General features: G+C 38.0%; 1 protein-coding gene across 5 annotated transcripts in view; it reads right to left on the bottom strand.

Moving 5' to 3' along the window:
* MCCC1 (methylcrotonoyl-CoA carboxylase 1) overlaps positions 1-17,287 on the bottom strand; it is an 85,653-nt gene that overhangs the window by 42,111 nt on the left and 26,255 nt on the right. For 4 of the 5 annotated variants that reach the window (XM_032298488.1, XM_032298485.1, XM_032298487.1 and 1 more), the window contains 4 exons: positions 14,717-14,838; positions 13,264-13,411; positions 13,059-13,180; positions 663-774 (listed from right to left, as the gene is read on the bottom strand). In XM_032298488.1, the coding sequence (XP_032154379.1) occupies positions 663-774; positions 13,059-13,180; positions 13,264-13,411; positions 14,717-14,838 (504 nt within the window). The remainder of the gene's footprint in view (positions 1-662; positions 775-13,058; positions 13,181-13,263; positions 13,412-14,716; positions 14,839-17,287) is intronic. The other variant, XM_032298489.1, reaches the window with a different exon arrangement.

The raw sequence follows: 17,287 nt of genomic DNA, 5'->3' as shown, positions 1-17,287 counted from the left end.
AAAAAACCACCAAAAAAAAACATAACCTTGAACAAGAACCCATGGCAGTAGCAACCTCCACAGAAATGTAAATCCAAAAACAAGTAGTCCCAGTAGCAAGCTTTGACCCAGATAATCCCCTAAACCAATCAAGAGTAAGGCTCCAAGATATGTAAACAATTAATGTTAAGGGAGCAAAAGCTGCCAAACGAGTGATCCTCTCTTCTCTATAATACAACCATTAAGGCAGGAAAATCACTAACATATTTTCAGAACATCTAAAATGGTAATTAAAACAGAAAAGGCTTCTCCATAAAAAAATAAATCCAATTAACCAGACCATTCCATTCTAGTAACTGATTCTAGTTAATTACAATTTGAAATGTGCATTGAAACCTCATTATACAGCTTTTCACTGTAAATCAGAGAGGTGAATCAGAGCAGATTTTCAGTATTTTATCCAGAAGGAACATGGCCCTGTTGTGTCTACCCTGAAAACATCAATTTCCTCCTTACTCCCAGTACTGCAGGAGGTCTTTCATTACACTGCTATTAGAACACAGTTGTCCAGCAGGGGTTTGAGGGCTAAGAGACGCCAGCTTCAAAGATTTCTGATGTGAAAATCAGACTTAATGAGATTCACATTACAGAGAAGCTTACAAATTTCCTTCCAAGATCCTTACCGCTGGGGCCTCCTCAATGATCTTCTGATGTCGCCTCTGCACACTACAGTCTCTTTCAAACAAGTACACAGCATTGCCATGGTGATCCCCAAACACCTGGACTTCTACATGCCTAGACAAAAGCAAACACATATGTTAATGTATTTGTCAGGCGTGATAAATATCACATTCGTGAAGCTAAACTGCTAGGCCCAATCACCAGGATTTCTCTATTTTTACTTTCTTTAAGTAAGGTCTGACATTTTGACCTCAAATTAGAGATTATGGACTTAGAAAAAGAACTACAGGCCAGATGAGATGGCTGACATCTGTAATTAAGGCAGAATGCTTGAGCCCAGGAGTTCAAGACAAGCCTGGGCAACATAGTGAAACCCCATCTCTACAAAAAACTAGACAGGCATGGTAGCACACGCCTGTAGTACCAGCTACTCAGGAGGCTGAGCCCAGAAGGTTGTGGCTGCAGTGAGCTGAGATTGTGCCACGGCATTCCAACCTGGGTGACAGAATGAGAGACCCTGTCAAAACAAACAAATTATAATCTTGTAAAACTCAACGAAAAAGTTACCATTTGTAGGATGAGTATTAAAGGGAAAAAATCTCTACCTAAAATGACAAATAAGAAAAGACATTTCTCCAACCTGAAGAATAATGAATGAATGAATATTTTTAAAAGACAGAAAATGGAGACTAAAGTAGGGATAAGCAGTAAAAAGAACAAATTTTCAAAGAAAAGACTGACAAATTTGACTACCTCAAAATTACAAATTACAGTCACTTCATATTGTCAAAAGACCAATGAAAAAATTTTTAAGACCACTTTTTGTTTTTAAGCAACTCTTACATTTAGATTTTATGACTACAGAAGACTGAAATTAAAATGGCTTACCCAGAAGAGTTAAATACATTAAATTAATATGGATCATTAGTATCTCAGAAATATACTGACAATAAATCATAATAAAACCCAAAAAAAGGCCAGGCACAGTGGCTCACACTTATAAATCCCGGCACTTTGAGAGGCCAAGACAGGAGGATTGCTTGAGTCCAGGAGTTCAAGACCAGCCTGGGCAACAGGGTGAGGCTGTTTCTAAAAAAAAAAAAAAAAAAAAAAAAAAAAAATTTTTTTTTTTTTAATAAGCTGGGCATGTTGGTACATGCCTGTAGTCCTAGCTGCTCAGAAGGCTCAGGCAGGAGGATTCCTTGAGCCCAGGAGTTTGAGGTGCCACTGCACTCCAGCCTGGCTGATAAAGTCAGACCCCATCTATAAGGAAAAAAAACCCACCAACAAAGGCACTTAAATGTTGAGTATAAAATAGTAAAATTATGAGAAATCATATTAAGAGTGAATGCACATAGCCTTTATGAAAATAAGGCTAATATGGACTACTTGGCGAACATGAAAGCATTCTTCTCAGTAGGTTTATTGTGACATGGTCACGCTGTCGTTCACTTCACCTACTCACCACCGTAATATAGAAATGAGTGATCAGCAAATATGTTTTTCTATTGATTTTTTAAAATAAAAGCTGTCAAATACAGAAGAGACAAAAAAGCCAGGAAGTCTTATAAACATATTGCTTTAGTACAGTAGGTCATTTCTCTTCTTGTTTACTTCATGAAGTATTTCATTTACCCACCTCAAAAAATTAATCTTCTTGCTGGGCGTGGTGGTGCACACCCGTAATTCCAGCACTTTGGGAAGGCGAGGCCAGTGGATCACCTGAGGCCAGGAGTTTGAGACCAGCCTGGGCAACTTGGTGAAACCCTATCTCTACTAAAAATACAAAAATTAGCCAGGTGTTGGGGTGCACACCTGTAATCCCAGCTAATCAGGATACTGAGGCATGAGAGTCACTTGAACCTGGGAGGCAGAGACTGCAGTGAGCTGAGATTGTGTCCTGCACTCCAGCTGGGTGACAGAGTGAAACTCTATCTAAAAAAAAAAAAATTATCTTGATATATCATGTTTTCTGAATGTTCCAGTTTTGAATTTTCTAAGCTGTCTAATACATTTTCTTAATAAAATTCTTAGAGCTGATTTTTTCTTTTTGGATTTCTTGCCTTGTTGACTTTTCCTCTTTATCCATAAGCTAATAACCAAATACATTGTTGCCATTATTTTGAACAAACTGTTATCTGTTAAATCATTTAGAATGGGTAAATACTCCTATATCAGAATAGGAAAATATTTTACCTCCACTTATTCCTTTTCCAATTATTTTCTATTCTTTATCTAGATCCAAATTTCGGACCTAAAACATTTTATTTCACTCTAAAGAACTATTATTTCCTGCAAGGCAGGTCTACTGGTGACAAATTCTCTTAATTTCTGTTTGTCTGAGAAAGACTTTATTTCTCCTTCACACTTGAAGAATAATTTCACTGGATATAGAAAACTAGGTTGGTACTTTTTCTCTGAACATTATTTCTCATTCCACTCTCTTCTTGCATGGTTTCTGATAAGATTTCTTATCTTTATTCCTCTAGTATTTTCCTTCCTTGGAGCTTCTTTCAGTATTTTCTATTTGTCTTTCTTTTCCTGTAATTTGAATATGATGTGCATAGGTGTATATATTTTGGTGTTTATTCTTCTTGGTGTCCTCTGAGCTTCCTGTCTCTGTAGTTTTGTGTCTGTCATTAATTTTGGAAAATTCTTGTCTATTACTACTTCAACAATCTCTCCTGCTGTTTTCTAATTCTTGTGGTATTCAAATAATGTGTTACACCCTTTTAAATTGTCCCACAATTCTTATATATTCTGTTTTTGGTTTTTTTTTTTTTAATTTTTATTTCTCCTTGCATTTCTGTTTGGGAAAGTTCTATTTATCTATGTTCAGGATCACTGATTCTTTCCTTAGCTGTGTCTAATACACTGATGGGCCCCATCAAGTGCATTCTTCATTTCTATTACAATGTTTTTTATTTCTAGCATTTTCTTTTGATTCATTTTCAGTGTTCCCATCTCTCTACCTACATTATGTATCTGTTCTTGCATGTTGTCTATTTGTTCCATTAGAGCTTTTAATATATTAATCAGTTAAATTCCTTATCTGATAATTCCTAAATTTGTATCATATCAGTCTAGTACTGCTTACTTTGTTTTAGTCTGTGCTTTTTTTTTCTTGCCTTTTAGCATGCTTTTTAATTGTTTTGTTAAAAGTAGAACATGATGCATTAGGTAATAGGATCTAAGGTAAACTGTCTTTTAAGGTGAAGCCTCAGGTTAATCTGGCTAGCAAGCAGGCTGTGTTTAATGTCTGCAGTAGCTGTGGGTGCCAGAAGTTTCTGTATCCTCTAGTGTCCTTGTTGTGTTTTGTTTTTAATATCAGTGTCTCTGGTTTCCCTAAGAATTCCTTCTTACATAGTTAGAGCTTCTCCGTTTGTAATCCATTGTTATTATACTGGAGTCTTGAAGACATGTGTCTTAGTCTTTTTGTACTGCTATAGCAAAATACCTTAAATTGTGTAACTTATAAACAACAGAAAATTATTTCTTATAGTTTTCAAGCTGAGAAATGCAAGATCAAGCTACTGGCAGATTCAGTGTCTAGTGAGAGCCTGTTCCTCACAGATAACACCACGTTGCTGTGTCCTCACATGAAGGAAGAGGGAAGGGGCAAATAGGTTCCTCAAACTCTTTTGTTGTGGTAACTAATTCCATTCATCAAGGCAGAGCACTCATGATCTAATCACCTGCCAAAGGCCTACCTTTTAATACCTTGGGGATGGGGGGTTAGGCTTCAACATGTAAATTTTGGAGGGACACAAACATAGCAACATGGTAGTACGGTGTGGGGAGGGAAAGCATTCTACAAACTTATGATTAAATCTCAGTCTTTCAGTGGTCTTGTGTTTGTGCCGAGAAGCGTTTCTTAGTTGTTTTTCTTTTCTCCCTTAGGTGATATTGGAAGACTATAAAGGAGGTTGTGGTTGGCTAACTACCTTTTCCCTAGAACAAAAAAGGCTCTGGAGACATTTCCCTTGGAGTTAGAATTTCCTTTGTTAGGGAGAATAGAATGCTACCGATCTCTTTCAAAATGGTTACTTTTCCCCTCCCCGTGCTGTAAAACATAAGGGATTTTTTTTTTTCCCCTGGATTTTTACTGTGAGAACCTGGTGAGGTTCTTGGAGGCAAAACCCATGAAAGTGGGAGGTCCCTCTAAGACTGGGCCCCAAGGAGTTTCTCACTTTCACACTGGCCCACACTTAGCCTCAGCCATTTTTCAAAACTCCAATGTAAGTGTTAGAGATCCAGCAGCTTCTGCTCCAGGTAAACTCATCTGGCTTTGACTCACTGTACTTGCATGCTTGTCCAGATTTGAGAGTGAAGGCTTGTCCCGTGGCCTCAATTCTCTGATGGTTCTTCTAAAGTCACTTACTTATTTTGTTCAGCTGTTTTCTTGGTTTTTGGATGTGAGTGATGACTTTCAAGCTCTTTACATGTTGGAGCTGAAGTGCTTGTTTTTCAAATTCCAATTGTAAAATTCTACCATGATATGGCTTGGCTGTGTCCCCACGCAAATCTCATCTTGAATTGTAGCTCCCATAATCCTCATGTATGGTGGGAGGGACCCGCTGGGAGGTAACTGAATCATGGGGGTGGGTGTTCCTGTGCTGTTCTCGTGATGATAAGTCTCACAAGATATGATGGTTTTATAAAGTGCAGTTCTCCTGCAAATGCTTTCTTGCCTGCAGTCATATAGGACATGGCTGTACTCCTCCTTCACCTCCTGCCATGATTATGAGGCCTCCCCAGCCATGTGGAACTGAGTCCACTAAGCCTCTTTCCTTTATAAATTACCCAGTCTTGGGTATGTCTTTATTAGCAGCGTGAGAATGGACTAACACATATCACTTCTATTGACTCTCCCTCATCTTTTAGCTGCTCCAGGTAAGGAAACACTATAGCAGGCACTCCAGGTTATGAAGGGAATACGTAGGAGGCTGCATCAAGAGCACAGAGCAGTTCTTGTCTGAGGTCTTAGAGGCTGGAAATACTTTTCCTTTGGCTGCTTATAAGGGAAGTTCAATGAAGATCTGTGTTATGATTTCTGCAGTCACTAAATCAGTTTTACCTTTTTCTGATTAACCCTTTTCTGTGTAGCTTTAACTAACTTAGAGTTTCTGGAGCACAGTGTCTAAAGAAAGAATCTGATTTCTGTGTTTTTTTTCTAAAATATTACACTTTCAAAAGATTTCTTAACCCAGTCTTTCAGATACACTAAATAGTTCTGATAAAATTTAAAAAAATATTTTGATATTGACTTTTCTTAGTTACCAGCACCACTCTGACAATCTTCTGGCACTCCATTAGTTCCACAGGTAATTATTTAGCAGGACATAAAGAATACACAGTACAATTTCATGATATTTAAATGTTATTACTAGAGGCTGCTCTACCTATGGAGTAGCCATCCTTTACTCCTTTACGTTCTTAATAAACTTGCTTTCACTTTACTGCATGAACTCGCCCTGAATTCTTTCTTGTGTGAGATCCAGGAATCCTCTCTTGGGGTCTTGATCAGGACTCCTGTCCAGTAGCACCTTTCTGGTGGCCACAGAAGGGACAATACTAAGGAAATCCCGACCCAACAGCTAACTTTGGGTAAGTGCCGGTATGGCAACATCTTTCTGGTGAACCACGGAAGGGGCAATACTGAGGACACCCTCTGACCCTCCTAAGATTGCAGCACTGATTGGCCAGCTTTGGATAAGTGGGGTGCATATACCCAGGTAAAGGATAGAATTGGGTTTGAGGCCCAATTTAGTGGAGTTAAAAGGCAAGCATGCTTGACTGAACTTTGGCTGGAGGCCCAACTTAGGACAGTTAGATTCCTTCCTAAGATTTAGGGGATTAGAAGCCCCTCTCAGTAATGTCCCTCTCGGCTAAGAATGGGCTTGGCACTATGAATGTTAACTGCCATTCTGTTTGAATTAATCTGCCTTGCACTCTGCTGCCAGTGGTGGGCGACAGGATTAGGCATAAACAGGATGGTGAGACATGGGAGCTTTTACCTCCCTACAAGGGGAAACTTGAGTGCTGTTGGGACTGCTAGGAAAGATCCCTTCCTAACTGACAAGTGGCTGCCTGAAATGGGCGAGTCTTTCTCTGGCCTCCCTGAGTACCTTGCCTTCCCCACCTTCCACAAGCAATGCTTTTCTCCCTTCCCTCCACTTTCCCCTCTGTGCAAACAGGTTGAATGAATGGCAAAAATCGCTGTTTCTCTCCTTGCTTTTTTTTTTTTTTTTTTTTTTTTTTTTTTGAGACGGAGTTTCACTCATGTTACCCAGGCTGGAGTGCAATGGCGCGATCTCGGCTCACCGCAACCTCCGCCTCCTGGGTTCAGGCAATTCTCCTGCCTCAGCCTCCTGAGTAGCTGGGATTACAGGCACGCACCACCATGCCCAGCTAATTTTTTTGTATTTTTGGTAGAGACGGGGTTTCACCATATTGACCAGGATGGTCTCGATCTCTTGACCTCATGATCCACCTGCCTCGGCCTCCCAAAGTGCTGGGATTACAGGCTTGAGCCACCGCGCCCGGCCTCTCCTTGCTTTTTAACTAACAAAAAGGAATTTGTGAGGCCAGTCTTAAGCTGTAGTGAATCTAGTGTGCTTTACGTGTCTTTCTGTATTGTTCTGTCATAAAGAGGTATACCTCAGGCTAAAACACAGGCTTAGAATCCCATAAGCCTACTGTTCAAGGTGGCCCAGGGTACTAGTCAGTTATAAACTTTGCTGCAGGTCCGTGAAAGAAAACTGGATGAGGTTTTCCTCTTGCCTTCTATGTCCTTGGGGGCTTGACCTTGTACCCATGTGGCCCTGCTTTGTTTTTTTACAATGGTGACCCAGGTTCAGGGTTCAATTCCTGGCTTAGGGAATGAATCCTTTTCTTCTGTCTGCCTGTGTATTTATGTGTTGTGTGTGTGATATGAAACAGCTTTGATTATCTGGTTTAAAAATAAGTGCGTAAGTCAAATATTTTGTCAGAAAAGTAAAATGTGTAATGCCTTTTAGTTTACGTCAATTCTACACGTAAGGTGTGTAAGGAAAGTGAAATGTGTTTTTGGTAAAAGATTATAAGAAGGCATACGAATGTGGATTTTTTTTTGTGCCTAGATTAAAAAGTTAAAGGATTATTTTAAGTTAGATAAGATAAAGCTAAAGGTTTAAGCAAGTTGTGGAAGGTTTGTGAAAAATTAATCTTGTAAAAGAAATTGTGTGTGTGAACATATTGGCTCAGGTTAAAGGGGTGTTCAGTTTTTCCAGAAATTGAACATTGGAATAAAAGCACAACAGGTTTTGCTTAGAGCACTGATCTGCTCTTTAACAAAAATTCGTAAAGGGTTATTAAAAAGTTTATGAGAACCTCACCTTATAGTCAAACATTAAAATTGGGTAGGTATGTCAACAAGGTTTTATTGAAAATTGGGTTTAATATTAATAGTACACTAATGTAACGGTGAAATAGGGCTTATTTGATATAAAACTCATACAGGAAGCAGTGTCAAATGTGAAATGGTGTTTAGCTTTCTTTGGGCTATATTTGTAAAAATATGTTATAGTATGTGTTCCAAAATAACGGGAAACTCCTATAATTCTGCTATAACTTAGTGTACATTATAATTGTTCCATAAAATCATTGTATGGCACAGAAGTAACCAAAGTTCTTTGTCAATTGTGTTTTTAACTGTGGTTGCCCTAAAGCTTTTTGCCATCCATAGACAACTGTCTTGTTTTGATCTTCTTCAAAAGGAGATTTATTATTATTATTTTGAAACTGAGTCTCATTCAGTAGCCCAAGCTGGAGTGCTGTGGTGCAATCTTGGCTCACTGCAACCTCTGCCTCCCAGGTTCAAGCGATTCTTGTGCCTCAGCTTCTCAAGTAGCTGGGATTACAGGCACGTGCCAACTATGCCCTGCTAATTTTTGTGTTTTTAGTAGAGACAGGGTTTCACCATGTTGGCTGGGCCGGTCACGAACTCCTAACCTCAGGTGATCCACCCGCCTTAGCCTCCCAAAGTGCTGGGATTTTACAGTCATGAGCCACTGCACCCAGGCCCAAAAGGTGATTTATAATAAACTATACAACTCTAGCATGCGTTCTTGAATGCAGGTTTCATGTAAGTTTGGAGATTGTGACATTAGAAAAGGGAAAAAGAAACTTTCAGAACTCTCATGGAAAGCTGAAATGTTCATGTATATCAAGCAGGAGTTGACTGCATGAACTGAAGTCTAAAGTAATCTTTTTTGACTTTTTGCTTAAAACATTGCTGATCCTCTGGTTTTTCAGAGTGAAGGAAACCTTTCTTTTAAGCTATTCACAGCTTTTAACAATTAAGAAATGTACACACTCATAAACAAAATTTGGAGCATATTTGTTTCTCTCTGATTTCTCCAGAATTTGGAAACTCTTTGTGAGGATCTTAACTTATGGCAATATAGTTATTTGCACAAATGCAATAAGAATCTGTTTTCTTTTGCAACAGGACACAACTGGAGAAACAGGTTATTTTACCAAGGCTTTGACTGGAATGGCATGCTTTCCTAAAGGAATCAAACTTGACTTTAAAGCCAATAGAAGCCCCTGGGGAAAACTGGTCTCATTCCTTGTCTATACCATCTCTGTATAGGTCTCCTAATCTGTAGTAAGTAAGGAATGTCACTTTCTGACAGATCCAGGAGCCCCAAGTTATCTTGGGACCTTAAGAGGAGAGAAATTTACTTAACTCATAGTATTTCAGGGTATAAACCCATGGGTGGGCTGGGCTTGAGAAAAAAAAAAAAAAAAGGTCTTCTCTGCAAGTCCTTATGGAAGAATTCCATCAAAACCAACTTTAAAAGCCTATATGGCAAATAATTATTCTTGCTGCACTTTATACAAATAATCAGGCCATGTATAATAAAGCAAATCGGTCTTACCATGATTTGTCTTTAGTAAAAATGGAAAACTGGAGCAAGAAAAATTATGTTTCAAAAACTATGGTATACTTGTTATTAAATTCTAGTCTCATCAGTGGTTTTTGAGTTTCCCTGCAATTTAGACTAACCCTGCTTATTCCTGTGGTTGCTGTTCAGAAGAAACAAGAGGGACTGGTAATGTAAAAATCTGGATCAATATTCTAATCCTGGGCACGTACTGGAATCATCTAGCAACTCTATATCAGCTTGGTTCCAACAGTTGCCCAGTTCATGGAAACCATTCTAATTTTGCTAACTTGGGATAATCTTGCTTATTGTGCTTTACTGTTGTGAAATATATTATTGTTGTACTCTTTGTGTAGAAATGCAGGATAAGCTTGCCAAATTTTTTTTTATTAATCTTATTTTATTAATCTTCCAGATTTCACCTTTTGTCAGAACTCAAGAGGTATGAGTGGCCCTCGACATACTGATGCTTTCTAACTGAGCTCCTCTCTATCCTGAACATGAGAGCCTAATTAGCAGGAATATCATTGCCCCATTCAGCCTGAAGGTTACAGATGATGGATCTTTGTCCCTCTGCAACCCTTAGGATTAAGCATTCTCTTATAAAAGCAAGGGGGGAAATGTCAGAGGCATCTGAACCAGAGCAACTCCATCTTGAATAGGGGCTGGGTAAAATAAGGCTAAGACCTGCTGGGCTGCATTTCCAGTAGTAAGTTAAAGCATTCTTAATCACAGAAAGAGATAGGAGGTCAGCACAAGATACAGATCGTAAGGACCTTGCTGATAAAAGGTCCTCATGAGGTCCCAAGATAACTTGGGGCTCCTGGATCTGACAGAAAGTGACATTCCTTACTTACTACAGGTTAGGAGACCTATACAGAGAGGGTGTAGACAAGGAATGAGACCAGTTTTCCCCAGGGGCTTCTATTGGCTTTAAAGTCAAGTTTGATTCCTTTAGGAAAGCATGCCATTCTCACTCAGTTTGTGTGAGTACACTCTATGATGTGTGCATAGCAATGAAATTGCCTAACAATGCATTTCTCAGAATGCATCTCTGTCGTTAAGCAACACATGACTATATACAGAAATATTAATATTAATATATTAATACAATAATTAGAATACAATTATGGGTTATTTTGTCTTCCATCTTCCACATTTTCCAGAAGTTTGTAATGTATTCATATTACTTCTATAGTTCAAAAAATATTACTGATGCCTATTACAATGAAAGTAGTATGCCAGGCAATATATACAAAAAAATAAAAATGTATATACTACCAGGTCTTTGATTCCCAGGGGTTTTTCAGCTGTTGGGGGAATACATTACAATGTGAGGCAGTGTATGGCTAACATTTCCCAAGTACAGAACTTACATCTTCAAAAAATGTTGCAGGCATTGACTTACATAGTTACTGAAATAAGCTACTGATGTCTCCACCATGCTAACTTAAGAGCATGCTAATTTGGATGGCTATCCTATTCTTTCTTGAAAGGAAGCCTTCAATTTACCTTAGAGCTGCCTCCATTTTTTTTTTTACTTACTTCCCACTGACAGATGGCATAGGCTGTGTTCTCCTAGTCGATTTACCAATTTTAAGATTGACTTCCTTTTTTTTAACTATCAAATTCTAATTGAATTTCATTGACTATGCCATGCTTAGGACAGTTCTCAGTTTTATACGGGCTGTAACAAAAAACAATTTGGGAGCCTTCTTTAAGGAGAAGAATACAAAACCGCAAATACAAAATTAGGTCAGGGTCTTAGAAGAGGTGAATGCCAAAGAAGTGCCTAAAGCTTCAAGTCTGTTACCTTCAAGGTAAATCTCTTTTCCAGTCATGGTTCCCAAATGAATTATTCTTTTCACTAATCCTGTATAATACTTACAGGAGAGATAAATGTAAGAATATATATATATATATTTTTTCTTACATATATATATTACATATATGTATATTCTTACATATATATTACATATATTCTTACATATATCTCATATATATTCTTACATATATATTACATATATTCTTACATATATCTATTACATATATATATTCTTACATATATCTCTCCTGTAAGTATTATACAGCATTATAATATCCTATAATTATATGCAAGTATTATAAGTAATACTGTATGTGTAAGTATTATAAGTATCCTGTAAGTATTATACAGTATTACTACAGGACATCTATATCCTGTAAATACTATATATATACACACAATGTATGTGTATATATATTTTTTATATATACACGTGTGTGTGTGTGTATATATACACACACATTTCTCATTTCACATTTTTATGACAATTGTTAAAAAATTTATTTATATATATAAATATATAATATAAATATTTATTTAAAATATATAATATATAAATATATTGTATATTTATATATATTATATATTTTTAAAATATATATTTTTATATAAATATGATATATAATATATATCATACTTATATATAAAATTTAAATAAAAATTAAATTTATTTAAATATATAAAATTTATATATATATATATAAATAAAATCTTTAACAACTGTCATAAAAATCTATGAAATGAGAAACTTTATAATCAGCATCTTACTTTAAACAACAAACATGAAAATAACATTCCAGAAAAAAAAGTAGGGATTCACATTGCATTTCCTATAGTGGTATCCGGAGAAGCTTAGTGCAGTGGCTTAGATACGAGCTCTGGAGTCAAAATGCCTGGGTTCAAATCTCAGCTTTACTACTTAACAGCTGAGAGACTCAGACAACTAACACAACACAACCACTCTGTTGCTTAGTGTCTTCACCTGTAAAATGAAAATAGTACTTACCTAATGAGGTTATTGTAAGAATTACATTCAAATTAGAAGAACAGCAAGATTATTTAGCATGTGTAAAATTCTTAAAATCTGGCACATGATAAGTGTAATACAAGTGTTAGCTGCTATTATTAAATCACTTAAAATTCAATTTAGGAAATTAATTCCATTTCCTGAGCATGTCAACTAACATGCAGTTCTATAAATATAACTGAATTTATTACAATAATTTGCTAATATTGAAAAAAACCCTAAATGTCATCAACAAGAAGCATACTGAATGAATTAATGGTATATCAAGATCATGGAACCACTAGGTCACCAACAAAAAGCATGAGGCTGACCAATATTTACTGACATGGAAAGAGGTCTGTGATATATTAGTGTGTAAGACTCTACTCACTGTTCTTAGGTATGTATTTTGTTTGCTGTATGTATATGTATCTACGTTTCTATGCACACAGAAAATGCCTGGAAGAATTCATGCCATCCTACAACCAGTGGTTACATCACAGGATAGAACTGGGAAACTAAACTTACAATAATATACTTATGTACTATTAAAGTTTTATATTTTATAAAGTGTGCATGCATTATTTTTCCAATTTAATTTTAAAAATCTGAATCAGTAAAAAAAAGATCAACCCACCTCGGTGTGTCTACAAACTTCTCGATCAGCACATCACTGTCACCGAAAGACTTCTTGGCTTCTCTTCGTGCTGATTCTAACTGTTCTTGAAATTCTTGTTCCGATCTAACGATCCTCATTCCCTAAGAGAGAAAAGATTATGACTACCACATAAATAAAACAAAGATGAGCCTGAAATGGCGAACACAAGCATGCACAACCTTACTTTTCCTCCTCCACCCTGGACGGCTTTAATCATGACAGGATAGCCAATTCTCCCAGCATGCTCCTTCAGGCACTGGTCTGACTGGTCCTCACCATGATAACCCTCCACAACAGGTACTCCAGCAGCAGCCATTATGGATTTGGATGTACTTTAGAGTGGGAAAGAAAACAACATGTGCCAATTCTACAAATTATTTCATTCAAGAGAAACATACATATAGCCCAGTCTATAAATCACAATGGAACTCTTTAAAGAAAACATTGAGTCTGAGATAACAAAATAATACAAATTTATGGTCTATTAGTTTTCCTCATTTCATGTGGTAGCTCATCTCACCTTATTTTTAATCCCAAAATACTAACATATTGATTAGAAACATTAAATATTTTCTGTAACTCAATGGAATTTCCCTATGTCGCAAATAACTTATGCATATGACAACAGAAGGGTGGAATTAAAATACCTATTATAGGTAAAACAAACTTTTTTTTTTTTTTAGAGACAAGGTCTCAGTGTTGCCCATGCCAGAGTGCAGTGGTGGAATTATACCTCACTGCAGCCTTCAACTCCTGAGCTCAGGTGATCCTTCTGCCTCCGCCTCCTAAGCAGCTTGGACTACAGATGTCTGTCACTAAATCCAGCTGAGCTTATTTTTTGAGATGGGGTCTTACTCTGTTGCCCAGACTGAAGTAGGATGGTGTGATCATAGCTCATCGGAGCCTTGATTTCCTCGGCTCAAGCAATCCTCCCACCTCAGCCTCCCAAGATGCTGGGACCACAGGCACATGACACCATGCCTGGAATTTTAAAAACATTTTGTAGGGACAGGGTTTCCCTATGTTGCCCAGGCTGGTTTTGAACTTCTGGACTCAAGTGACCCTCCCACTTTGACCTCCCAAAGTGCTGGGATTATAGGTGTGAGCCACTGTGCCAAGGCCTAGCTGAATTTAAAAATATATATATTTTTTAGAGACAGAGTCTCAATAAGTTGCCCAGCCTGGTCTTGAATTGCTGGCCTCAAGCTATCCTCCTGCCTCAGTCTCCCAAAACACTGGTATTACAGGAATAGCCACCATGCCTGGCCCAAACTATTTCAAATGATCTTGATACAGTTATATTATATTTTATTTTTTTTGAGTCGGAGTTTTGCTCTTGTTACCCAGGCTGGAGCGCAATGGCGCAATCTCGGCTCACCACAGCCTCTGCCTCCTGGGTTCAGGCAATTCTCCTGCCTCAGCCTCCTGAGTAGCTGGGATTACAGGCACGCGCCACCATGCCCAGCTAATTTTTTGTATTTTTAGTAGAGACGGGGTTTCACCATGTTGACCAGGATGGTCTCGATCTCTTGACCTTGTGATCCACCCGCCTCTGCCTCCCAAAGTGTTGGGATTACAGGCGTGAGCCACCGCGCCCGGCCTGATACAGTTATATTTTAAAAGATATAAACTCATACCTCTTTATACCCATGTCTCTAATTGCAGATGAAGGAGGACCTATAAAAATAATTCCTTCTTCCTTACAAAGTTCAGCAAATTCCATGTTTTCTGAAAGAAAGCCATATCCTGGATGGATAGCCTAGAAATGAGAAATAAAATGAAAACTTACTCATTAGTGCTCAGCTGTCAACACCTTAAGGCAGGTGAAGCTGTCTTCCTCAGAGGCCTCTCCCTACACTGCTAATAGTATGATCGCTATCAAAATCTGTTTCCAAAGAAACATCTGAAACATTCAGAGGAAAGCTCTGAAGCCTTACCAAAACCAGACGAACCTGGAGTTCTTTTTATTGAGAAAATATATACATAACAAAATATTTGCCATTTTAGTCACTTTTAAGTATGTAACTCAGTGGCATTAAGGACACTCAATATGATGAGCACCACCATCCACCTTCAGGATGTTTTGGCCTCCAAACGTAATTCTCTGTTCCTTCCTTTTCCTTAGTCCCGGGTAACCAGCATTTTACTTTCTGTGTTAATGAATCTGCTTAGCCAAAGTACCTCACATACGTGGAAGTGTATAATAATTTGTCTGAGTTTGGCTTATTTCACCTAGCATAATGTTTTCAAGGTTCATTCATGTAGCACGTATCAGAATTCCATTTTTTTTTTTTTTTTTTTTTGAGACGGAGTTTCACTCTTGTTACCCAGGCTGGAGTGCAATGGCGCGATCTCGGCTCACCGCAACCTCCGCCTCTTGGGTTCAGGCAATTCTCCTGCCTCAGCCTCCTGAGTAGCTGGGATTACAAGCACGCGCCACCATGCCCAGCTAATTTTTTGTATTTTTAGTAGAGACGGGGTTTCACCATGTTGACCAGGATGGTCTCGATCTCTTGACCTCATGATCCACCCGCCTCGGCCTCCCAACCATTTAAGGTTGAATAATATCCAGTTTGTATACATTTTGTTCATCCATTCATCTCTTCATGGACATATGTGCTATTTCTATACTCTGTGAATATTGCTGCTAGGAACACTGATATACAAGTATCTATTTGAGTCTCTGCTTTAAATTCTTTCAGCTGTATACCAAAAGTGGAATTGCTGGATCATATGGGACAGAAGTTTCTGTATTTAAATTCAAAACAATATTGCAATTAGGGTAGAATGTCAAGAAGTAAAGGGCTTCAGCGTGGTGAGGGGAATTTGTCTATTCTGTCTCTGTGTAAAACTGGCCTAGAATTGAAATCATGGCATCCAAAAGCTGAAAAGAGAACACTGGCTCAATACCTCATTTATCTTCAGGTCACTGTCTACCAATGTCATCTTTCCAGAAAAAAAGCTAAGAAGCAAATGAAAGTCATATATTCAAGTCTACAGGAGTGCCCCCTTATCCAGGGGGTATATATTCCAAGACCCCTGGCGGGTGCCTGAAACTATGACTACTACATAACTGGACTGATAACAATTGGACCATGCTTCTGTTCATGTCTTCCAGCCACAAATGTAATGCCTTTCCCATCTTAACTAAGCACTTATACCATGCACTGTGGCCATAACTTTTGCAGCTTGAGGCGCAACAGGAAAATAGCATGAACTTGTTTTTCCTTCTTCACAATTTCACAGATAGAAACTTGGTTCTTACCAAGAACCAAGAAAGCTCAGCATATGTATTTTTTTCTTTCCTTGAGAATTTTCACCTTTTCACTTAAAGCAGCATTTTATGGCTTCTCTTTGGCATAAGCGAATTGCCACCGTCATTACTCGTGCACGTTGGGGCCGTTATTTAAATAAAATAAGGGTGACTTGAACACAAGCATGGCAGTACTCTGACTCGATCTGATGACCTGGATGGCTCCTGAGTGACTAACAGGTGGGGAGCATAGACAGCATAGAGACTCTGGACAGAGGGATGATTCACAACCTGGGAGGGACAAAGCAGACCGTGTGGGACCTCATCATGCTACTCAGAATGGCGTGCAATTTAGAACTTAATGATTTCTGGAATTTTCTATTTAATATTTTCAAACCATAGTAGACTGCAGGTAACTGAAACCAGTCAAAGCAAAACCATGGATAAAGGGGGACTACTGTATGCATACATTTAGTGAAAAAGGCATCCCTCTGACTTCAGCCTAGTTACTTCTAATTTACTCAGAATTTTAACAAACATACTTACTGGTATTTTAGCCCACAGAAAAGGAAATTCAGTAACTGGAGGAGAGCAAGATTTCTAAGAGTGAACACACCGACAGCAAAAAGGGAAGAAACAGAAGAAAGCAAAGGCAGAGTGGGCTTGGATGATTTAATGAGTGATGAAGCCACTCTCTCTTCAACATCAGTAGCTCTGAGGGGATCTGTTCTTCTAAAATAATGAGTATTATAATTATGACCAAAACAATGTAAAAAACAAAAGCTTAGCCAACCCTATTTCAAAACAGTTACATTCAAAGAACATTTCAAGATTAAAGGGGTAAGTCTCAGATGTCTGGGAAACTTACACGTACAGAAAAACCCACATCCTAGTGACAGGAAACAGTAAAATGCCAGATACGATAAAAATGCTCGATAGTCACATTTTACATTTT

The sequence above is a fragment of the Sapajus apella genome, unplaced genomic scaffold (assembly GCF_009761245.1).
Source record: "Sapajus apella isolate SASKATOON/1434 unplaced genomic scaffold, GSC_monkey_1.0 scaffold38, whole genome shotgun sequence".
Classification (NCBI taxonomy): Eukaryota; Metazoa; Chordata; class Mammalia; order Primates; family Cebidae; genus Sapajus; species Sapajus apella.
This window is presented reverse-complemented; position numbering and strand designations above follow the sequence as displayed.